This window comes from Castanea sativa, chromosome 8, assembly GCF_040712315.1.
Source record: "Castanea sativa cultivar Marrone di Chiusa Pesio chromosome 8, ASM4071231v1".
NCBI lineage: Eukaryota > Viridiplantae > Streptophyta > Magnoliopsida > Fagales > Fagaceae > Castanea > Castanea sativa.
Window position 1 is genome coordinate 18,701,587 of NC_134020.1, and position 25,397 is coordinate 18,726,983.

General features: G+C 37.2%; 2 protein-coding genes across 2 annotated transcripts; one reads left to right on the forward strand and one right to left on the reverse strand.

Annotated features, from left to right (window-relative positions):
• Positions 1-3,650: 3,650 nt before the first annotated feature.
• On the reverse strand, positions 3,651-17,416 carry LOC142607517 (LRR repeats and ubiquitin-like domain-containing protein At2g30105). The gene is made up of 10 exons (XM_075779053.1): positions 17,136-17,416; positions 16,967-17,061; positions 16,694-16,846; positions 10,649-10,759; positions 10,459-10,559; positions 9,096-9,233; positions 6,346-6,394; positions 6,092-6,157; positions 4,069-4,188; positions 3,651-3,985 (listed from the first exon to the last, which is right to left on the reverse strand). The coding sequence occupies exons 1-10, from the start codon at positions 17,338-17,340 to the stop codon at positions 3,875-3,877; spliced, it is 1,149 nt and encodes a 382-aa protein (XP_075635168.1). The 5' UTR covers positions 17,341-17,416; the 3' UTR covers positions 3,651-3,874.
• A 6,024-nt stretch (positions 17,417-23,440) lies between these two features.
• LOC142605954 (uncharacterized protein At5g39865) lies at positions 23,441-24,175 on the forward strand. The gene has a single exon (XM_075777380.1). The coding sequence runs from the start codon at positions 23,441-23,443 to the stop codon at positions 24,173-24,175; it is 735 nt and encodes a 244-aa protein (XP_075633495.1).
• The last annotated feature ends 1,222 nt before the right edge of the window (positions 24,176-25,397 follow it).

The following is a 25,397-nucleotide window of genomic DNA, read 5'->3' on the forward strand; positions in this document are numbered from 1 at the left end:
CAAATTGGGAAACAAATAATTATGCAAACTATGGACCATAGATAGGGATTGACAAGTGTTGAGGTACAAATTTTCGGGTCCTAATTTCATTAGCACACTCCCTAAAAAATACCCACACAGACCAATAAACCATTTTGAGACCACATAAATATTTCCCACATACTACCCAAATACTCTCTATATTATTGCCCAACTTGGGCTCCCACAAATATTCCTATATAAGCCCCATAAATTACCTTGGGTCCTCTCGCAAATATTATCCATTATATCCCACATATTATCTGTGAGGACAAAAGGTTCAGGGCATGTTCTTGGGCCTTGGGCCTGATCCGAGCGTATTTACTTGTCCGAGAAGGGTTTGGTAGTAATAACAATATCAAACTTAAAGGCTCACGAGCAAACTGTTGCAAGAGAGGCTGGTGGAAATAGTCCGAGGAGGGGTGTCTCCTCGGCTAAGTGAAGTGAAGGTCGTAGGGTACGCCATAGTGATTAAAAAGATATTCTAGAAGGTCTTATGGAGGAAGATATGTTTCACAAGGCTATAGAGAGGAAGAACGAATGAGAAAGATCTTAGAGAAAGCTGCTACCACCGCATTAAAGGCTCTACACCTACCTCTCTGGCCGCATTAATGAGGAAGTGACATCTGAACAGTGTTGATCAGCCTTACAACTATTGTTTGAAGACTTTAGGAGGGCAGTTGATGGGACAAATATCAAGATTGGTGATCTAATCTATACGTAAAATGGAGAGAAGGAGGAGGATAGTATAAAAGGAAAAGAAAAGCATTCAGGTAGGGGGATCGAAGAAGAAAGACAGAAAACACTGGACACATGAAGATCCATAATTGTAATCCATCTTAGGAAGGAAAGATAATACAAATCTTCCTCGGCTTGTGTCCGAGGAGAATTTCAGTTACATAAACTGTTCATTGTATGTGATGTGGTGATCTAGCTCATCATTTTTGTTATCTAATACCACTAAAACCTAGGTTTCAAGCTTACTCTCTACAAATTTCATTGTATTGGGTTGTTTGTGCCTAATCCCCTATTCTTATTGGGTTTGGGCGCAAATTGTGACCCTACAATTGGCGCCGTCTGTGAAAAATCTAGTGTTTTAGGAAGTGTAGCATTATGGTAGGCTCAGGTCCACACCATGACGTGACATAAAACTGGGAAGCTTCAGCCAACTATCTCTCATTTCTTCTCCAACCCATTCGATCAAGGGCTAAGGGCAGTCATAACCAGACCATGAAAGCTCCTGCAACAACTTGAAAATAGCTCATTATCTTGCCAAAAACGCGTACTTTCTGGTTCATGGACCAAGCACATGAAACCAAATGGGGAAACTTAGGAAAATGTGATAACTTAGGGAAATGTGGTTTGGAGGGCACCAAAGGGATCCCTAGCAGAGTTCCCAACAAAGGGCTCCAAGATTGACACTTAACTTGGGGTGATACAATTTGTCCTAGGGAGCTCTGATTCTAGTAGTAGCAAAACCAAGATTAGTAGCCTAACATATGCCTTAATCCCATTAGTTGAGGACAAATCAGTATTTAATACCAAGTCAGAACCCCAGCTGTTATTACCCAAAACAGCAAGAACATTCTAAAAGCTAAGCTTACCACTCCTGGTCCAAATCCTAGGAACGATTCTCTGAGGATTTTCTGAAGATTGAGGCTGATTTAGCAGAGATTATTTGCTAATCACTCCCTAAAAACTCAATTATAAATGGAAACTCCCCATCAACACTCCAACACACTAAGAGACACCAATAGGGAAGAACTCTCTGAAAAACTCCTCTATTCTCTTCTCCTTAATTCTCTAAAAGCTCTTAGTGAGGTTCTGAGTCTTTGAGTTCTTAGTTTCAGACTTGGAAACTAAGCTCTTCAGCTTATAGCTCACTAATACCTCTCACATCTTTACTTATAAGCTTTTACCCGTCCCTAGTAGAAAGTCTCAGCAGCTTTACTAAACATTCTCTCTCACTACTCATACTACCTGAAATGTCACTCATTACTCACTACTTATACTATATCCATGAGCATACCTTGGCACCATAATGATATTGCTGCACTAGCTAGAATCTCTCTCTCTCTCCCTTCATCTCACATTAAGTTTTCCTCATTATTTGTTATAATGGAGCCCATAATATTTATTTACTCATTTACTATTGAAGGTTATGATGTAATTGTTACTATAAAATTTTTCTCTCATATTATTGTATTAGAAGACTCTTATCCAAAGCCAATAGATGATGAGTTTGAAAATGTAGATACTTTCCTTAGTCTGTGAAATAGCTAACGGCTGGAGATTTATTCTGTTCTGTCTTATCTTACTGCTGAGACAATTTACTGCTGGGATATTTTACTGCTACTGCTGGACTATTTCTTGCAGTATGTTTTTTTATCATGCTGACGTGTCTGCTGTAGGAATTGTTTATGGGTCATCCTTGTCAGTCTCAACCTAAGCCCAAGGCATAAAATAAAGTGAATTCTTCTAATCTTCACCGATAGCCTTTAGGCCGTGCTTCAAGCCCATCGTCAAGTTTCAGTTTAAGCCCCCAACCCAACACAAATCTCATTTGTCGAAAGGGAGAACTTTTTCGCTCCCGACAACAAGTGTGATAATGGGAAAAACTATGGGATGGACCCGCATCATTGTGTGCCATGGATAGCGGTGGAATGATGTCATCGCAGAACATGTCATAATCACTATCGGACAACATACCATCAAATGCCTGAGGGACCTCCTCCTCTAAGGTGTGATCTTGCTCGTGTGTGGCCACGACTAGATCAAAACCCTCCAAGGTGGCCACGGCCTCAACTCTCTCCACATCCAACACCTCGCTCGCCATGCCCTACAATCAAATGCCCAAAATCTCAAATCCCAAAACCCTAACACTTTCTATTTCCTCTCCCAAAATCCCAAAACCACAATCAAATTATCATTTGGTGCACTCGCAAACTCTTAAAGGCAAACAAATATTATCCAAAACAAAGAGAGGGGTTTTGTACCTTTTGATTCGAAATTGAAGAAGCAGGTCGCAAAGTTCTTACTTGATATTGTCAAAGTCGAGATCGGCCTTGAATTGATATTGAGTAATCAAGTTTGATTTGGATTCTTAATGGGTGAATGGGTGATTTTAGCTTCGTATGAATTTCGACTTCAGATTCAAACTCAACTCTATTTTCTGATGAGAGAAGGAAGGGTTTGTCAAGGAGAGTGAGAGAGCGAGCGAGAGTGACAGTGAAAGCTAACAACACCATGGCGAATCAATATTGCTAAAGTGGAACTCGAGTTCACCATCACACGGAACTTGAGTTTCAATAACTCGAGTTCCACATGGCATTTTAAATTACGGAATTTCACGTCATTGAGTGCCACTGTGGATTTCACTAACTGACTCCAAACTCGTGTTACATGTAGAACTCAAGCTTTATGAACTCAAGTTACAAAATAGTGGTAGATTATTAAACAATTCCCGAACAGTGATAAATTGCTAAATATTATGCCAAATAATGCTATTTGGCCATTTTTGTCCTATGTTTAGCCTAGAATCACTTTTGCAGTCAACCTCTTCACTGAAAAGCTCAAGTAGATGCTAAATATTTACTTTAACGGAACAAGCTAAACAAGCTAAACAGGTAATCTCTCGCTAAATAATGGTTAAGAGAGACCTTTCCCCTTGTATTCATTGAACTTGATTTCACTGATTCATATAAAAAAAACATTTTTTAATATCATCCGTAAAAATCTACAGTCTGCCACCTTACGGTATAATCAAGTAAAATAAATGACTAATTAATTCCAGATTCAAAGGCCAGTCCACACCAATAACTTGCAAAATTGCCATCTACAGTCTAAAAATGGACCTTCAATTTTTGTCAGCACCTTCATCAAATTTAGCAGAGTTCACAACACGGAAATCCAGCTGCTTCTGATGCTTTAAGAGACGGCGTTCATCAAAGCTTTCCCATCCTTCAAACTGTAAGAAGCATGTTGTTATCAGGCATTATGATAAAAATGGCATAAAATGGACTACTAGACAAATGGATCAAGCATATGCACCTGCCGGAGGAGATCCATTGTAATTTCTGTGTTGTGTAGGTCCAGTGTTGAGAGCTGAAGGCACATCTTGAATAGTGTAGAAGGAAGTGATTTTAGCCCATTGTTACTGAGATGCAAAGCCTGCACAGGATTGGGATATTAGCATAAAATCATAAATACACCAACTTTGTACCACGTGCACCTGAAAACACATCATTTTTTTAAGATGGAGCTCAAGAAGTTGCCACCAGCTTTTCTTCTAGATAATATCTGCACTATCCTCATGTTTGTTTGTGTGTGTGTGTGTTTTCTTTTTAAAGATAGTGCCTCAAGAAGTTGCCACCAACTTCCTTTCCAGATATTATCCGCACTATACTGATGTGTATGCATTTTGAATTCTATCTCTTTGAGTAACAATTTGACTTAATAGGAGTCAAGAAGTTTTGTTGTAGGGTTGCCAACAAGTTCTAGCTCAACTGGCACCTCCTCCCCTTAAATGTTCTAGGTGGAAGGTGAGGTTGGTTGTGGGTTCAAGATTGTGTGCTTGGGTAATTTACCAATTAAAAAAACATAAAATGGTTTTGTTGTAGGTTGACAGGTAGAGTTAAGTACAACATTCAGTGTTGACAAAGATACAGTGGATACCTGAATTTTTTGGTGACAGGAATACATTGAATTTCAATAAAGTGAAAAACAACTCCTTGTCTTACAAAGACAATTGTAGTGAAGACAACCCTCCCAAACTATCTGTTGCTTTGTTGCTTATATAATTTAGGCTCAATTACTAGTTCGATCTCTGTTAGGTGTATAGTGGTGCTGTGAAATAACCATGTATTGTGTACAGGGAAGTAAGAGTGAGTGAGAGATGGACATTAGGAGTGGTAGTTAGTTGAGAGTGTACAGCTGTATTGGAGAGTTAATGCATCCATGATGGATGGACCCAAAGAAGATGAAGTCAGACCGATAGTGTTGGAATAGAAAGAAGAACCACCCTATTGCATGACAATAGAAGAAGATGAGGGAAAGAATGGGGAAGGCAAATGGTATTCAGACATCCTACAGTACCTCAAGGATGGGACATTCCCACCATTTGCAGACAAGAACGACCAATTGACCATCCGAAGGTTATCCACCAATTACATTATTTGTTGTGAAAGACTTTATAGAAGATCATATGATGGAATTCATCTCCTTTGTGTACCCGCTAAAGAGGCACAGTAGGTAATTGAGGAGGTTCATAAATCAAGTTATGGGCCACATATGAATGCACATATGTATGGAAGCAGTCCTTCCCATTGAGATGGGTGTCCATTCCCTAAGGACAGTATTGGAAAGTGAAATCCCTGAAGGAGATTGTTTGCAAAGTAGATATGACGTAGTTAACAGTTAGTTAGAAAGTGGGAAAGGGGTATAAAGGAGGGAATTGGTTACTGTAGAGAACCATGTAATGAGCGAAGTGTAATTCAGTCTTTTTGTTCCTTCTCTCTATCTTCCCTATCTCAATTCTCTCTGGAGGACCAGCTGGCCTCAAATTCAGCTAGAAACAGAACCCCTAAAACTCTGCACTTAACAATCTCCAACTAGTAAAGACTATTGTGGTGAAGACAACCATCCAATCCTTGGATCTTCTATCCGTTTGAATTTTAATGAATTTACTTGATGTGGCAAATGGAACTCACTTTTAAAGGTCATTATAGGTGTAAAAGTTTCAGAAACAAGTCAATTTTGTTAAAATTTAAATAGAGAGGAGATCCAAGGATGACATTGACTTGATTTGAAGTACCAAACTGACACAATTAATAGTTTATTGGAGGAACAAATTTGTAATTTAACGTATAATTTATTTCTAAATGTCCGGGACTGACAGCTCTGACAGTCCACAGGTTGTTGCACAACCCTCCTAAAACTGAGGTTTCTTATTTTTTGCATGAAAATTTTGGCTTATGGGCTAAATTTTCCATATAAATCCAGCTTACAGTGAATAGGAAAAAATAGTAGAAAGAATAGAGGGTGAAAGAAGAGAATCAATAATGCAAGTACAGACCTTCAAATCATGCAAATTGCCAAAAGTCTCTGGCAACTCTGACAGAAGATTTGATGAAAGATCAACCTGCACCATGTAAAAACCAAGAAAACAGTATAAGAAAGATATATACTATAAATATTTAGTATATAAAAGGGCCATTGCTTTTGTCTGGATTGCAATAGTTGGATCATCTACTTTACACCTCAGACAAGGGGAGAAAAGGGAGGGGAGGGGAGGGGAGGATTGAAAAAAGACAGACGCCAGAATCATACCTCAATAAGAGAATTACAGTCCCCTATACGTGCAGGAATGATGCTTATCCTGATCCAGAGAGACAATGCAACATCAATAAAACACAAATTATTGGTTATGAGCACGAAATACTCTTCTAAAAATTATTTCCTCAAAACATCATCGTCATGTAAAAGTCAAGAAACTTTATACATTCCAGAATGTCAGACTATTTGTTTATTTATTTTTTTGATCTTTGAAATATCCATAAATTTCTGCATTTAAGACATAAAAGGCATTGGGCAAAGAAAATTATATGGATGTTAACAATTTTGGTGCTTCCACCCCAAAATGCAAATAAGGAACTAAAGAATTACTTTTCTAATAATATATTAAAGCAGAAGCTGAGGGAATGTTAAATTTTGAAACTCTAAATTGTCACATAATGACAAGTAGTATAACTAATATGGTATAAATTTGCCAAGTGTCATAGCCAACTTTGTAAAAATAATTATCCTACTACTAAAAGACTCTTTAATATATATATATATATAAAACTCTTCCAGAGTGGTATCTCACTGACGGCTTGAGCCCTATTGGTAGGAGGCCTTCTTCACCCTCCACCTAAAAATACACACATTGAATGAGGGGGAAAAAGTCTAAGTGCTGCCACAATTTTTTTCTCGAAAATAAGAGTTTCAATAAAACTCTTCTTTACACTCATTCTAATTACTCCATAAATGCTTCGTCATTTTTTCCCCCAAATTGTTTTGAATGTTTTCGGTAATGTATAACAATGAGTGGTTTACAAATAACTTTCACCTACCACTGTTCATTTACAAATATACCTTGACCTGTAAAAATTAGACAGTGCGCAGCCAGCACCAATTTACAACAGAAAAAAAAAAAAAAAAAAAGAAGAAGAAGAAGTGTACAATATTAATGTAGTCTTCAATTTTGTAAATTTGATTTCACATATCAATGTGCTTGGTTTGGGATGTATCGTATTATTGTAAACAGTTAGGGTTTAATGAACCTATGTGGCAGAAATAGCACAATTCATTAAAAATCATTCTCCAAAAACAAATATCCAAGCCATTTCTTAAACTGAAAGTCTTAAACTCTGCTGCTCTATTATTTGAGAATAGTAAAATTAATGCAAAGTAAACAACCAAATCTAATATAATCTTTCAAGAGGGAAAAAACATAACAAAAAAATTCAGGGGATAAAGACCCAAGAACAGAGTCTAGCCATATATTCTAGTCCATCTGCACCACCAACAGGAAGCCATTTCTTTATTACTTCCAGAGATCTCTGCCTCCCATAGATGAGGTAAATTATTAGTTTTTTGTTTTTTGTTCTATACCTTCTAAAGTTTCTCAATATGAAGTTTTTAACTTGGAAATTTTCTATTTGACCAATTGCCAATTGGTGAATCTATGAGATTTGGAATCTGAAGATTGGTATTGGTTCATTTCGTTGGAATGGAGACTGGGACCTCTTACACCTGAAATTAGTTTTTGGTCATCAGGCGAGCAAATAATCTCTTCAAGCAAGATAGCAGATTGATCTCCAGGACCTGGACTATGCTTTTCATTATGAATTTTATGTCGAACAATTTTGTTATAGTATATTATTAGTATATTGAACTACCAACCTTTTCAGAATTGCCAATTATTCACTAATTTGCATTCACATTTTGATCAATTGTTATGAATTTTGGGAGTTAATATATATATATATATATATATATATATATATATATATGATAAGTAATTTTGGGAGTTAAATTTAAAACAAATAATTTATTAAATATTATTACTTTAAAATGAGAGGACAATTCTAGATCTAAAATTTCATTTCCTAAGAACTTTGTTTGAAGGGGTGTTGGCATGACGAAGTTTCTCCTTCTCAAACTTCTTAAAGTTTATTGATCATTGGAATTTTAGAGCTTAGCTATGATGTACATCCAGTATACTTCCTGTGTACATGATGCTTTCTGATTTTTTCCTATAAAACTTATTACTTATTTAAAAAAATGTTTTTTGAATTAAAATGCATGTGCATTGCACATGATTGCATTTTTTGCCAATTCAAGCAACAAAAGGCTAATAAAAGGATTAATTTAGGCTTTTCTCAAAGATTTTCTTTACCAAAAAAAAAAAAGATTGAGGAAGGCCCAAATTAGAAGAACAAGAGGTCAATTTGATTTCAATCCAAAGTTTAAGAGGTTCTATTGCATTTGACCCCTTTTTATTTATCTACACTGGTTTTCTTTTTATTGGTGCAATCTCTTCCTTTTTTCCCCAGTCTTTTCTGTATACATGTGCTTTGATTTAAATCTCTTACGTGTGCTTGATGGAGGTGGTTCTGGACACTCAATGAAAACACATTTACTTGGGTGACTTTTCTTTTCTTTTTTTTTCTTTTTTTTATGACAATAAGAATTGCATTACTTATAAAATAAATAAAAACAAATATATCGCGTTGACAAAATATATAATCTTTTGGTTTGCACTTTGCAGGGATAGTAACTAAAAACCATAATGAAATGCAAATGCTCAATCAACCAAATTACATGAATCTATTAAATCAATGACACAATATTTAAAAATGAACATTAAGAAAAGTAGCAGCGCATTGTGCATACAGGTTAAATCATGCAGGGGAATTAATTTCTTTTTTAAAGAAAAATAAAAATATGGCAATGAATCAGTTTTGACATCTTCCAATGCCCATTAAGAAAAACTTATCTTTGCCCAAAATAATTAATTACTGCATGCACATTACCTGTTATTATTGACCTTCAAGACCTCAAGCTGAGTCAATAGACCTATTTCAATTGGGAGGCTAGTCAAACTGTTGTTTGCAACATGAAGTTGCCTCAGTGAAATTAGCTCACCCAGTGAAGATGGTAAACTTGTTAAACTGCATTAGCCATACAAGTCATAATAATTAAACATGCAGCATGATGTAAAGAGATCCAAATATCACAAACTCAACCCAAAAACCTTAATTCCAACCAATTGGTATTGGCTATACAGATATCACAAAGTAAACAAGGGAGTAGGGTATAACCTCTTCATACAACTTTTTAGGAAAATAATCTGACCATTACAAGCAACATCAGATAACCAAATACCTACTTTTACTGAGATCAAACCATTGCTTAAGCAAGGTGCTTCACTTAGCCCGAATAGGCTTGACAATCGTAAACTTCTTGAAAGACAATAAAAATAACCTATCTAAGACAACAGCAAAACAACAACCAAGCTTTAGTTTCAAAATTTTGGGTTCGAATATATATCCTCAATAGACTAGTCTTAGTCGGTCACATGTATTCTTCTACCCATTCTATTCCATATAAATTCATAGTCTATGTTACTTTCTTAATTCATGTCTTTTTTTTTTTACTACTTCTATTGATGTTATTTTTTGTCTTTATCTAACTTTTTTTTGTTCTCTCAACTTAAATCAACCCACTCTTTCTCACTAGTGCATTAATTGCTCTCCTCCAAACATGAACAAACCATCTCAAGCAATTTCCCTTATCTTTTCATCAATAAGAGCACCCCTATCTTTAAGCGAACTTCCTCATTTCAAATCCTATTATTCCTTATATTTCTATACATCTTAGCATTCTCATTTCAACTACACTCATCTCCTTAATAGCCTAACATTCAGTACCATAGAGCATAGCTGTTCTCATAGCAATCTTATAAAATTTTCCCTTTCAACTTGATAGGTATTCTTAAATCACACATGTATCTTGATGTACTTTTTCACTTCAGAAACCTTATACTTATCCTATGATTAACAACCTTTTCGATCTATCAATCTTTATAAATTATTGATTCAAGATATTTAAAAGCTCTCACACTTTGGTACCTCCTAACCATCAAGCCTTACAGCCCCTTCATGATTTTATAAGGAAGAAGATAAGCAAATAGTAATGTGTTTTCCTTGTCTCTCTCTATAACAATTGCATGTATTAGTGCAAGATGTGGGACACCTTTCCTACTCCTACTTTCCAAACACACTTCATGCATAGATATCTTTGGCATTACCTAGAATGTACATAGAAAGACAAAAGACTTTCGTGGTTTATACTTTAGAGTGAATAATAGGTCATATAAAAAAAGAGAGTACTCACTGGTTTTGGTTCAGAGATAGAACTGTCAGATACTTCAGAGATTTTAGTGCTTCCCAGCTGATGGATTCGTCCGTTATAGAATTTGCATTGAGGAACAATTTCTACAAAATTTTGAGAATAAAGTAGTAAAGTTTATTAAATTCAAAGCGGTTGTAAATCAAATTTAGAAGAAAGAAAGGAGTTTGCTTACTTGAATGGAACTCAAACAGCCAACTTGAGCAGGTACATCTTGAACAGAGTTATTGCTCAAATCAAGGACTCTTGCGGAAGGTCCACAAGCCCACACTTCATCAGGGATGGCCTTTAAAATTTTAAAATACAAGAATAATGGGAAAAAGTTAACACACGGAAGAATTTAAACCAACTTTTATGGATTCAATAAAAGTAAGAATGTCAGAATTTTTTTTCTTTTTGTCATTGACAAACTATAATTTGATACTGGAGAGTAGTATGTTAAAAATGAAAGAAAATCTAAACCAATATGTTGCCTACCAGCTTAGGTTCTTGCAGTGTATTCTCTTATCCTTTTGACGCTGTCACAGGCTTGAAGATAAACTTGGGCAGGTCAAAGCTAGTGCTGGTGGGTCAGATCCTACAAGTTGATGGGCTGGCAGATATTCTTGGTTGTAAAGTGTCACATTTGCAGTTGAAATATTTGGCACTACCCCTTGGCGCTCGTAGGGCACAAACTGTTTGGGATGGCATTCTGTAATGGGAAAAAGTGGGGTGGGCTGGAAAAAAGTTTGACTTATCCAAGGGAGGGCAGCTCACCCTGATCAAGAGTACGCTTTCTAGCCTTCCTACTTGCCTCATGTCATCATTTCCTCTAGTAGCTGGATTAGCAAATAGAATGGAGAAACTTTAAAGAGATTTTTTATGGGGAAGTATGGGGGATGGTTCAATTTCCATTTAGTCAATTGGAACTCCATTTTCACCCCAATCCAACAAGGAGGCTTGGGGGCTTGGAGTTTACTGACCTTCAATCAAGCCTTTCTAGGCAAATGGTCATGGCAATGCATGGTGGAAACAGACTCTCTTTAATGAAATCAATAAATATGAAATATGGTAGTGCCTGGGGAGGATGGTGTTTAGATGTTGGGAAGCGTATTCATCATGGATAGACTACTTTTGCAAGATATGTTAGATTAGACGTGGGGGGTGGCATAAGGGTACATTTTTGGCATGTTTATTGGTGTGAGGGTGATGCTTTCAAGAAAAGATACCCAGAGCTTATCGTGATAGCTAGAAATAAAGATGCTACAATGGCGGAGTATTTGGACGCATCCAATGGCAGTGTGCATTGGATTCCTTCTTTTAACAAGCAACACATGATTTGGAGTTAGAATCTGTAGCTCTTTTCTTAGATGAACTATATTCAGCAAAGGTTTATCCAGGCTGAGACAATAAGTGGCCCTAACAACCGTGATGGTGTTTGTAGTTGGGGATATTTTAGTTTTTATGAAGATAAAAATGATTTCGTGGAATGTTAGAGGTTTAAATGATCCTCGGAAACGTCTTGTAGTGAAGAACTTGTTGCGGGATTGGAAGTGTGATGTTGTCTGTTTACAAGAGACAAAGATTGCTAGTATGAATAGACAGCTGGTTTGTAGTTTGTGGGGCTGCCCATATGTGGACTGGGCTGTCTTGGAGGCTGATCGGACGGCTGGTGGTATTTTGCTTATGTGGGACAAAAGGGTTTTGGATAAGGTGGAGATTATGGTTGGTCTATTCTCAGTGTCGGTAAAGTGGAAAGGGGTGGGGGATGGGTTTATTTGGGCTTGCTCAGGCGTTTATGGCCCAAATGAGAATGTTGAGAGGGGTCTAATGTGGGATGAGCTAGTGGGAGTTCAGCAGTGTTGGAGGATTCCGTGGTGCTGCTTTGGGGACTTTAATATAGTTCGCTTCCCTAGCGAGCGTAGGGGAGAGACTCGTTTGTCCGCGGCCATGGAAAAATTTTCTGAATTTGTTGAGGATCTCAACTTGGTTGACTTGCCTTTGGAAGGAGGTAGCTTTACTTGGTCCAATGGTTCTGATCAACCAATGATGTCTAGGATTGATAGAGCCTTGGTCACTCCCGATTGGGAGGATCATTTCCCAGATGTTACTCAAAGGATCTTACCCCGTACTGTCTCAGACCACAGTCCAATTCTCTTGGAGGCAAGGGGAATGGCAAGGGGGAAGAGTCCTTTCAGATTTGAAAATATGTGGTTGAAGTCGGAGGGATTTGTGGATAGAGTTCAAACCTGGTGGAATCGACATTCCTTCGTAGGTACTCCTAGTTTTGTGCTGGCAAAAAAATTAAAGGCTCTGAAAGAGGACATTGTGCAATGGAATCGTCGAGAGTTCGGTAATGTAGCGCGTCAAAAGAAGCAATTACTGGAGGAGTTGATAACCCTAGACGCCAAGGAGGGGGATGTAGGTCTCTCTGATGGGGAGATTGTTCATAGGGCTGGTTTGAGATCCCAGGTGGAGCATCTTCTTTCATTAGAAGAAATTTCTTGGAGACAAAAATCTAGGATGTTATGTATCAAGGAGGGGGATAATAACACCAAGTTTTTTCACAAAATGGCTAACTCCCATAGACGTTCTAATCATCTAAGGGCCTTAGAGGTGGATGGGGTGGTCTTTGAAGAGGCCTCCGAGGTAACTCTTCAAGTTGTACAATTTTATAAAAATTTGTACAAGGAGACTGAGGAGTGGAGGCCTTTTGTGGAGGGTTTGGAGTTTGATCGCATTGAGAACAGGGAAAGGGTTTGGCTTGAAAGGAAGTTTGAGAGAGAGGAGATTCTTCAAGTTGTTAGGGATCTGGAAGGGGACAAAGCTCCAGGTCCGGATGGGTTCACTATGGCGTTCTATCATCATTGCTGGAAAGTAGTGGAGAAAGATGTCTTAACGGTCTTTGAAGAGTTTTTCCATCATTGCAAGTTTGAAAAATCCCTTAATGCGACCTTCATTGCTTTAATTCCTAAAAGGAATGGTGCTTCCAATATTAGAGATTTTCGTCCTATTAGTTTGGTGGGGAGTGTGTATAAAATTCTGGCTAAGGTCTTGGCTAATCGTTTGAGAGTGGTTTTAGATCAATTGATTTCTGAGAATCAAAATAGCTTTGTGGGTGGAAGACAAATCCTTGACTCGGTTCTCATTGCGAATGAGTGTGTGGATAGTCGTGGGAAGAGTAGGGTCCCTGGAGTCATTTGTAAGCTCGATATGGAGAAAGCCTACGATCATGTGAATTGGGAGGCTTTGTTGTATCTGCTGAACAGGATGGGTTTTGGAGTGAAGTGGTGTAAGTGGATCCGTTCTTGTATATCCACAAATTCATTCTTACTGTTTGATTAATGGGTCCCCAGCTGATTTCTTTGGTAGCTCAAGGGGTTTAAGACAAGGAGATCCGCTATCTCCTATGCTATTTTTGATCTTGATGGAGGTGCTTAGTAGGATGTTGAGAAGAATGGAGGGAGCTGGCTTGATCCGTGGTTTTAATTTTGAGGGTAGGAGGGATGGTGGGGAACGTGTTTCACATCTATTATTTGCAGATGATACTATCCTCTTTTGTGATGCAAATGTGGAGCAAATTCTTCATATTCGGTTGTTACTCCTTAGTTTTCAGGCGGTAACAGGTTTTGAAGGTCAATGTGCATAAGAGCGAAATGGTTCCTATAGGGGAGGTTGGTGATGTGCATGCTCTGGCGGATATATTGGGCTGCAGAGTTGGATCTTTACCTATGTTGTATCTTGGCATGCCGCTGGGGACTCCTCACAACTCCCCTTCAATTTGGAACACAATTTTGGAAAGTATTAACCGGAAATTATCTGGATGGAAGAAGTTGTACTTGTCTAAGGGGGGTCGTTTGATGTTACTCAAGAGTACGCTTTCTAGTCTTCCGACTTACTTTCTATCGTTGTTCTCAATTCCTACTCATGTGGCTAATAAAATTGAAAAGATGCAAAGGGATTTCCTGTGGGAGACGCAAGATTCATTTGGTAGGATGGGACAAAGTTTGTGCGCCTATAGCCAATGGTGGCTTAGGGATAAGGAAACTCACTACCTTTAATAAGGCTTTATTGGGGAAATGGTTGTGGCGGTTTGGTAAGGAAGAGGTCGTTTATGGAGGCGGGTAGTAGCTTCAAAATATGGGGAAGATTGGGGGGGATGGACCTGGAAGCTGGGTAGGGGAGCTCATGGGTGTGGTTTGTGGAGAAGCATCCGTATGGGTTGGGAGGATTTCGATAAAATTGTCGGTTTGTGGTTGGGTTGGGGAATAGGGTGAGGTTTTGGACGGGATGGGTGGTATGGGGATCAACCTTTTCAGTTGGCTTTTCCTAGGCTGTATGGCATTGCCATTGATAAGGAGGCTTCTGTTGAAGCTTCTTTGCATAGGCAGGGGGCGGAGGATAGAAGATCTTGGAATGTTCGGTTTAGTAGATTCTTTAATGATTGGGAGATGGATGAAGGGCTGCGGTTTCTTCGTATGTTGGGTGCTATAATCCCTCCTATGGATGTTGGTGACCGGATGAGCTGGAAATTGAAGCGTAATGGGGCTTTTGACATCCGGTCGTACTATTACAAATTAAGAAATTCTCCTTCAACTATCTTTCCTTGGAAAGCTATTTGGAGAGTTAAGGCCCCTAGGCTAGTTTCTCTTTTTGTTTGGTGTGTAGCTTGGAATAAGATCCTAACGGGAGACAATCTGAGATTGAGGAGATTGGTTTTTGTGGATTGGTGCATTATGTGCCGTCATGGTGGAGAGACAGTAGATCACCTTCTTCTTCATTGTGAGGTGGCCTATCGGTTATGGAGCTTTGTTTTCATAACTTTTGGCTTGGCTTGGGTTATGCCTAGTTCGGTTCCAGACTTGCTTTTTGGATGGTGGAATTGGCTGGGGATGCATTCGTCTCAGATCTGGAATTTAGTCCCGTTGTGCATCCTTTGGTGTATTTGGAAGGAGCGGAACCGGAGGACTTTTGAGGATTTGGATAGCTCTAGGGATCAGTTGCTTGCTTCTTTTTGTGGAACTCTTTTTGATTGGTCTCGGGCGTGGGGACTCACGTCTAGTGATTCCCTCCCTGCTTTTCTTTGTTCCCTTCTCCTTTTGTAATTTCTTTGTTGTTTGGTTTTCTCTCTTGTTTCTCTTTGTTTTCTTTTTCTTGTATTTCTGGGTTGCTTTGTGTTTTTTAGGCATAGAGTAACCTTCGTATATATATCATTCTTACTTATCAAAAAAAAAACAACCGATCACATGAGGAAAAGAGTTATTATAATTATGGATTGGTGTTGTATGTGCAAATCTGATGGGGAGTCAATGGGTCACTTATTTCTTTATTGTGAAGTTGCGAGAGACCTACAGTCGCTTATCTTGTGTTTGTTTAGGGTGCATTGGGTAATGCTGAGGACTGTTCTAGAAGTTTTGGCTTGTTGGATAGATTCCTTTAGTAAAAAAGCAAGTTCATAGACTTGGAAGATTATTCTGTTGTGTTTAATGTGATGTATATGGAGAGAGAGAGAGAGAGAGAGAGCAGGATGCAAGAACATTTGAAAGATGGGAATCATCGGTAAGTCAATTTAAGTTTATTTTTCTGTGATCCTTCTTATATATGTGGGGATATGCTGCCAGATCTACTGTTTCTTCAGATTTTTTTAGCTTTTCTTGATAATTTGAATTTTCTACATTAACTTTCTTGCATTCTACTTTGTATACATCCTGTGTACATGGGTAGCACCCCATATTATGGATTTTAATGGAATTATTTTCTATCTTACTCATAAAAAATATGTTCCCTACAAGAGCCAAAAACCTCTTTATTTTTATAAATAGAATAAAAAACTCAGCCAGACTAACTACTTCCATCAGCATAAAAAATTATCTCAATACAATATGGTTGAGACACATTTGTTAGTTGTTACAGATAAGGCCATCATGGCTGCAAATTTTTCCTACAGAATGCACATTCAATCAACAACGACATCCAACAACACTGATGCCTGATTTTTTTTTTAATTTATTTTTGATAGGTAAGTTACACACACATCCAGTAAGTCTCGAAGCTAAGGAGAAGGTGGCAGTTGAGCTAGAACTCATTGGCAACAACACAGATGCCCGATACCCAACTAAATTTAGTTCTATTTATAACAAATTTAGACATATTAATTAGATTCCAAGAGATATTCAGCAAGGTGGAAGTTAGTAAGAGTAAACCAAGTCCATAATAAAGAAGAACCATTATTGATTGGTACCTTCAAGTTGCATTGAGACAATGCTACAACTCCAGTTGCCTTCCATCGTTCTAATCTGTTTTTGTCCACAGGAACTTGCGGCTTCTCCAATTTATTATTAGCATTTTCAACTCTCCTTGGTACACTCTGAGCTTGTTTTAGTATTGGTCCATCCTAATTCATTCAAAAACAAACCCTAAATTTAATTAAACAGCTTACTGAAATTTCAAATTTCCATTTCTTTTTTTTAGTCTCTGTACACGTAAAAGAAGTGGAAATGTACGATGTACGTACCCCTTGGTGCAAACCCTGAGAGGCCATGAGCATGACCTTGGCACCACCGGTGACCTCCGATGCTCTCAACGTCATCGTATCGACCAAAACCTTCCCTATCCACAAAGATACAAGTTTCATTCTAGAGAGAGAAAGCGAGAATTCAGAGAGAGAGAGAGAGAGATGGAACCTTTGAAGATGAGCTTTTGGCCACGAGTGAGGACATTGGTGAGGGGTTGGAGAAGGGATTTGAGGTGAGTGATGGTGGAGTCGGGTGAGAGAGTGAGCGGAATTGATCTGCCGCTGAATTTGATTGAGATCGTTATGTCCTTGCTCTCGCCTTTGCCTTTGCCTTTGCCTTTTTCATTCGGATCGGCTGCACCGCCCTCCTCCATTGCTGTGCTTAATTTGTGTTGTCTGTCTCTCAGCTCTCAGCTCTCAGGGAGTATCGTATCGTATCCGAGAGCGCCTAGGGGCTGCACTGGTATTTCACTTTTTATCTTTTGTTCTTTGAAAATTCTTTTCTTTAAAATATTTTTTTAAGCAACACTGTTTCTTTTTTTCTTTTTTTGGTGTTTGGTTATATTAATTTTAAAAATAAGGATTTTTTTTTTGGACTTTGGAGTCTTGAATTATTATATATAGATATTAAATAAATAAATAAATTCATCACTTTAAATTAAAATATTAATTCTTCTAAAAATTAAAATATTAATACAAAACAACTAAACCCAATCTAAAACATTAATACAATTTAAATAAAATTCCACTAATAAATATAATAAAAACAAGAGTGCAACAAGAAAAACTAAATCAATAACCAAAAAATATTAAATAAATTTACATGTTCACGTGCATATAATGAATCTCCAAGAGGACACTTGAAAGCTTTTTGTGCGCAACTTTTAACAATTTTGAGGCGATTCTTTATTTTTGAGAGATAACGTGATTTTATAGATTTTTTTTTTAATGGAATCATTTTAGAGGTTTGAGGAGTTATTTTTGTCCATTTCAATGGTATAGAGAGTATTTTGGTCATTTTACTAGTCTTAGATATATTTCATACATATTAAAATTGTCAAAGTTATTTTAGTTATTTTAGATATTTATAGGTTATTTTGGTCATTTTGAAGATTTAAGATATTTAGGACATCTTGGAGGATTTTATGGTATTTTTTGGTGATTTTTTTTTATCATTTTAGAAGTTTGTTGAGTAATTTGGTCATCTTAGGAAATTTTTTTTGTTGTTGTAATTTTAGAAGTGTAGGGTATTTTTTTTTCATAATTTTGAATGTTTTAGAGATATCTTGGAAATTTAAGAAGTATTTGGGTCATTTTGAAGATTTTGGATATTTTTGTAATTTTGGAGGTTTTTGTTTTCTTAAGTCTAAATGCATATAATAATAATAAAAAGTCTAAAAGTGTTTTAGTCATTTTAGAGGGATGGGTAACTAAAAAGTAAAATTGTATTTCATAAGACTGTGTTTGGTAGAGCAAATTTTAGGGAGGATGAAAAAAACGATGAGGGAAAACTTTTTGGAATGTGTGGGAGCGGGAGCGGGAAAAAAGATGGTGGAAACCAAGTGTTTTCTCTTTAGGCCCATCAAAAAGCTTTCTCCCCAAAATGGGGAGAAAACTTGGGTGGGGGGGCGGGGGGGAGATTTTTGGGGCTGAGCTGACGAAAATGGCCATGTGCACTATGCATATGGCTTTCGTCCATGCCCAGTGCTTTTTCTTTTTTTCTTTTTTCCTTTTCATACAATTGCTCTTTTTATTATATATATATATATATATATATATATATATATATATATATATATATATATTTTTACCACTTGCACGTACACAATTCTTTTACTAAAACAAATGTGTTACTTTTTTGTTTGCACATTCACAATTTTTTTGCTAAAAAAATGTGTTACTTTTTTGTATCATTTAATGGAAATATAATTGTAAATTTATACCAACTTCACTTTTCCATCCTCGTATTTTTCTTCTCAACCAAATAAATATGTTTTCCATCTTTCCACTTTTTCATCATCCCAACCAAACACAAATGGGAGAAAACTAAATCTCTTCTATCTTCCCACTTTTCTATTCCCTTCTCATTTTTTATCCTCCCACTTCTCCACTCCTTCAACCAAACAAATTGTAAGAGTTTTTCAAGAGATAAAGATCATCATCTAGAGAGAGAAGAAAGAAGAAGTGCCAAAAAGAAACAAGTTCGTCTAAGAAGAAGACATATAATCTAAATACAAGAGCTCATAGATGACAGATGAAGACTTAGAAAATTCCAAAGTATTTTTTAAGAACAAAGACAGTTACACTATGATCAACCATTTCGAGACGTGGGGGTGAATTCCTGAAATTCGCTCCTATGATGATAGTGACACCTAACAAGTAGACCCACTATAAACTCTTTATGAAAGGGATCAAACCTCACCAAGCAAAGGTATGCACAACGATTCATTCAACTTCTCATACTTGAGTCCTTACGAGAGATACTAACTTAATTGTTGGATGGTCCTTGGCCGGTACTGCACTAGTTAACTTTAATAAATTTTTTTCTTTTTCAAGTTGTTGATCCACCATCGTTCAGAACATCCAGCCTACTGATATCATACCTCATCAATTTCAATCTTAAAGATAATTTTTTTCCTAATAAATGGCAAATAATATCGTTTTGACCAAGTTTTACAGCCATAAACACTCAAAAAATGAGGAATTCATTTTTTGGAAAATGTTTATCATTGAAGCAAATGAGCTTGGACTTGTGTTCGGTTGACATGGCTAAAATATTTACTAAACAACTAAAGATCTACGAAAGACCTATTACTAAGGGACGACAACCAAAGGATGACAACCATCTTTGTCAATCTATGACACAGCCACCATCATGTAATCAACTTCTTGTTGATCCAAGGTGGTGGTTGCAGTTGCCAAACAACAAGATCGAGAAGTAGGTTTTGGTTGTCGGTAGCGGTTATAAAAAGAAGATAGTTGAGGTGGCGGCCAACATTGTGAGAGGGAGAGAGAATAATACACACACACACACACATATATGATGGTGGACCAAAAGTTGGACTATCTCCTGTTTGTCCATAGGGTCGTCCAAGTCCAGAAAGGTTGTCCCAATCCGAGAAGGCTATCCAAGTGTAAGAAGGTCGTCCAACATGGAAGCACCTAGACAACCTTCCAGCACTTAGAAATTCTCAGGGTAAATTTATGTTCAAAAGCTTATAATCCGACCACGTTCTACTATTATAAAATATGAGCAAAATCCTTAGTCATCGTTCTAACTTCCCACTAAATTCTTAACTTCGATAGCAGTTGTGGAAGTTAAGTCTGAACCTTCTAACTTCCATCCACGTTGAGGAAGTTACTAAACAAGCAACAACTCCAAAGCTCACAATAAAATGACTCATCCATATCAAGTAAAGGTAAGTTTCCACCACTCCTAAAGTTGGAATTCTTGAGTTCTAGAGAGAAAACTAACTGAAGCATCGGAGGGTTCTTGGCCGGTTCACCCCGGTCACCTTTGATCTTGTATTTCTTTTTTTTTTTCAAGCCTTCCAAGCAACCACTAGCCCATTAAATCTCGGAGCATTCAGCCTACTGATTTTTTGTTCATCATCAATATATATATATATATATATATATATATATATATATATATATATAGTGTATTGGTGAAAATGAACAATAACTGAATAGAGGTATAGAGTTACTGTTCATTTGTTATTTCTAAATGATAAACTATTGAGCTTGATGTGGAATACTTTTAGGAGTATTTAATTATTAATATTTTTTTACCCAATTGCAAGTTTGATTAGCCTAATGAGAATGCTCTCAATTTTGTAACTAATCACTTGTAATTTTTATTTATTTTTTTTATGAAAAGGCGTAATGTATTTGTATTTTCAAACACAATGCAAAGCATCTTCCATATTAAAGTTACGTATAAATAAGGCAAAAATACAAAACTAACACTCTAACTTTCAATCTTTTTCATTTAAGTCTTCTAACTTTAAGTTTTATCAATTTAGTCATCTAACTTTCAATTTTTGTCAATGCAGGATTCCGTTAAACCCTAGTTATGGGTTGCCGTTAATGTCCTAAAACGATGCCATTTTCCTTTTTTTTTGGAACTAAAAGAAAAAATCTGTAAAAAAAGAAAAAAGAGACCCAAATCCCTAACGTACTAAGAGCTTGGGGTTTTCGAAGGAGATCTTGAGGGTGCAGTTGGAGAAGGAGTTGTGAATTTGGACAGGCTCGATGCTGTTGAAGAGGATCAAGAGACCCGTGTCCGCCATGTAATCGAGCAACTCAATTTGGTGGCAAAACAGCTCCCGCAGTGGCTCGAGGTCCTCCGGAGCCGGCATCGGCCTCAACTTCACATTCTGTTTCAGCTGCTATATTCCGAAATACCGGGGAACAAAGGCCAGCTCCCGTCTTCTTGGTTTTCTTGCTTTTGTTGTGACACCTTTGCTTTTGCTTTTGCTCTTAGTACGTTAGGGATTTGGGTCTCAATGTTTCTTTGTTTCGTTTTTTTTTTAACAGATTTTTTCTTCTTTTAATTTTGAAATTATTAAAAAAAAAGTTAACGGAAGCTCATAACTGAAGTTTAACGAAATTCTGCATTGACAAAAATTGAAATTTAGAGGACTAAATTGACAAAACCGAAAGTTGAAAGACTAAAATGAAAAAAAGTGAAAATTAGAAAGTTAATTTTGCATTTTTTTGCTTATAAATAACTACCATGCTTCCACCAATTTTAAGTCATCTTTTGCTATAAAGACATAAAATATTGACAGCAACAATACTGGGAAAAAAGAAAGGTACTAATAAACATCAATACTTCTTAATATTTAATTTTATTATTACTATTATTGTAGATCCAGCCAGATGCCAGATAAAAGTCAAACAGAATCAAAAGCCGGAGCCAATCTGTGATCGTATGGAAGTTGGACTTTGAGACGCGGATTTTGACAGCTCTGAAGTGAGACTGTTGAGTGTAACAAAGATGGGCAGAGATGGCATACTGTGTAATGAGAAGATGCCTAAAACAAGGAATAACAATTCTGGTTTCACAGAGGGTGTCTCTAGGTTCTTCTGTTCCATTCCCCAGCCCAATCAATCAGCATATGGATGTGGCCCATGTGGGCTGTTTTCTTTTCTTTATTTCATTAAAAAAAAACCCACCCTCCACTTTCTTACCCTGAGACTGAGACCATGTGAAACTTTTCAGAACCCACCCACATGGTGGTGGGTTTCATCTTTAACCTTTAGCTTTTGGAAACAGCCGATTCAGAACTATGAAACACGCCTTGTCTCCCCTACAGTAATTATCAATGGTCCCAGAACAAAAACTGCAGCTCTGTTTTATTATTGATTTTTCTTCCATATTGTTGGGCCTTGGCTAGGGCCTAAGGTTAAGGTGTAGTGTAGCAAACTAGTAGTAATATTCATTCCCAATTTGTGGTACTGTCAGCAGGGGGAAACACACAAAGTCAAGTGCCATTAATGGGCGGAATGGAAACTATCACGCTCCCATCTTGACTCAATGCGTGAAATATTGTTAAGCGTAGCCAATTAAAGACCCGCATAAATATTTCTCCATTATAATGTCATACAGAGGAGCCTGCAGTCAATTACTTCAAATTTACAAGTATAATGCAGAATTGTTATTCAAGTTTCCCGGGAAAACATTCTCAAAAAAAAAAAAGTTTCCCGGGAAAACAAAAAATAAAAGACGTTCAATAATTTGCACGAATGGTATATGATTAAATACATCACAAACCCATTTTGGGATAAAAATACTGTAGTTCTTAATGCTTCATTAAGTATCACATTGAAAATTGCCCTCTATTAATTGTGTAGCTAAATGCAATCGAATCGTGGCACCATGGAGACCATTAAATTTGGGAAATGGACCCGGGGATTGCAAATTTTCATAACGTAAAGTAAAGCATCGTAGAAGTAGAAAGAGAAATGAAAAGAAAGAAATCCCACTCCGCATATATTACACAGGGAAGAGACTGAACATTGACCAGGTCACCCATGACCCAAAAAAGAATAAAAAGAAGAATATAGTAAAATATATAATTTAGGGTAAATAATCCCATCCACTAAACAGGACATCTCATCTATAATTAGGCTAAGTCATCCCATCTAATAATCACAACCTCCCATCACTCATAAACCCCATTTAAGCAAAAACAAACCCACACCTCTACCCTCAACTACCTTAACCAACCCAAAAGCCCCAAACTCTCCTCCCCCCAACAAAACAATCTCAACACTTCATTCATTCATTCATATGTATTAAAAAAACCAAAAACAAAACCGCTTTTCAGCTTCCCAACCCCCCACCCCAGCCCCCCAAAATAAAAAAAAAAACAAAAACACATAAATAAAAAGTCTCTCTTTTGTTTGTTTTCAGCATTTTCAGGAATCCGAATTCCTCAGATTTCTAAATCACCACCCACAAAACAAATGTGGCGGTCGTGGGGTAAATCAACGGTTAAGATTCACGACACGTCATCATCACCATCTACCCACTTCGCTTGCTCTTCCTTCAAAGACCTACCTGACCTCTGCTTAGACGACGAGGAGTCCGACTCCTCTTCCTCTCAATTCTCCACCTCAAAAAAACCTTTACCTTCCATTTTCCACCGAGTCCGACTCGCCAACTCGCTCCTCCGCTCCTGGTCAACTCGCCCACCCGAGTCCGTTTTCTATGGCCAATCCGGGCCGTCGATTTCATTCCCCGGCGCAGAGAAACGAATCGTATTGTACTTCACCAGCCTCCGCGTGGTGCGGCGCACGTTCGAGGACTGCAAAACCGTCCGATCTATTCTGCGAGGGTTTCGCGTCTCGATCGACGAACGAGATCTATCCATGGATTCCGGGTTCCTAAGCGAGTTACAGCAGATCCTCGGTCAAAGAAAGTTGACGTTACCGAGGGTTTTCATTGGCGGTAGATACGTCGGAGGCGCGGACGAGATTCGCCAGCTTCACGAAACCGGCGAGCTCAAGAAAATCGTACAAGGCTTGCCCGCAGTGGAACCTGGCGTCTGTGACACGTGTGGCGGTTATTGTTTTATTCTCTGTGACGAGTGCCACGGTAGCCATAAGCTGTACAACGACAAAACTGGCTTCATGTGCTGTATCGCGTGCAATGAGAACGGTCTCATCAGGTGCCCTTCTTGTTCTTGCGCGCTTCTCTGATCCGTCTCTATTAATTTTTTTTTTTATTCCTAAAATCTTTTTTTAAAATAGCAAAATTGTATTTCTTTTTTCTTTTTTTTTTTGGGGGATATTTCAGTTTTGTAGTTTTTGTGTTTTTTTTTTTAAAAAAAAAAGCTTTAGTTGGGTGTGGAAGCATGTGTTTGGTTGGAAAACATAAATGAGCCAGCCACACAACATGTGCCCATTGAAATGTTGTTCAAAGATTATATGAGCTAACTCTGATTAGTTATTTTTATTATTGTTTTTTTTTTTTTATGAATTAAGGTAGTGTGGTGACATGAAAAAGGAGAAGACTGTTTGTATATATATTTAGTAAATTTGTACAAATTTTTTTTATTTCTTTGGTATTAAATATTGTGTTATTAAAAAGAAAGAAATCTTTTAGTATTTTTGAAATTTTCAGAGAGTAATGGGTTGAATGATGTGCCATGGTTTATTATTAAATAAAAGTTTCATCGCACTCAGATCAGAATCATTTGTGATTGTCATCAATTTCGTCTGAGAATTATAAAATTCCAGCGCCGCCTTACGTGTAATATTATGGAGGCTTTTAATACTGGCCTATAGGGCACATGGGCTTTTAAAAACTCCTGCTGATTTGTGGTTTGGCATGAGCATGAGTATGACAATGCAGAAGGTGGCATGGCATCTATGTAATGTGAACGAGGAATTGATTGAATTCAATGAATCCCTTCGTCTTTGCCACTTTCTTTTTGTCTGAATTCTGACTTGACCCCAGAGCTTGTTGGAGATAAGGGTGGGTTTTCTTTAACTGAAATTATGGAATACGTCTTAAATTTTTGGCATGGGAACTATAGAAATTCAATGTTTGTTCTTTTAATAAATAAATAAAGTTGGCATATCGAAAACTTTTCATAAAAAAGTTGCATGTTAATGCATTGTGTTCCTATTTTTAGTTGCTAAATTAATACATATGGTTCTTTGTTTATTTGTTCTTTTCCCCTCCTTTTATATACCATAGAAATAATTTTAAATTAATTTTTAAATATTGAATAATAGCACGTACAATTTACAAATTAAGTGAGTTCACCGGTCAAAGCATTCTTATCTAGAAATGCGAAAATAAATGCATTTTACATTTCTAAAAATTACTTTATCTCTTTTGCATTCCTATTTTAACAATAAATTGTACACTTTCATGTTAGGACAATTGGTGAGACCTGCAATTGATAAATGAGGA

Excerpts from the sequence above, each read along its gene's own strand:
- LOC142605954 (XM_075777380.1), top strand. The coding sequence starts at position 23,441 with ATGTGGCGGTCGTGGGGTAAATCAACGGTTAAGATTCACGACACGTCA.
- LOC142607517 (XM_075779053.1), bottom strand. The coding sequence starts at position 17,340 with ATGGAGGAGGGCGGTGCAGCCGATCCGAATGAAAAAGGCAAAGGCAAA. Across the intron at positions 9,234-10,458 it reads CTATCTCTGAACCAAAACCA|TTTAACAAGTTTACCATCTT; the intron begins GTGAGTACTCTC and ends TGGCTAATGCAG. Across the intron at positions 6,158-6,345 it reads ACTGTAATTCTCTTATTGAG|GTTGATCTTTCATCAAATCT; the intron begins GTATGATTCTGG and ends TACATGGTGCAG.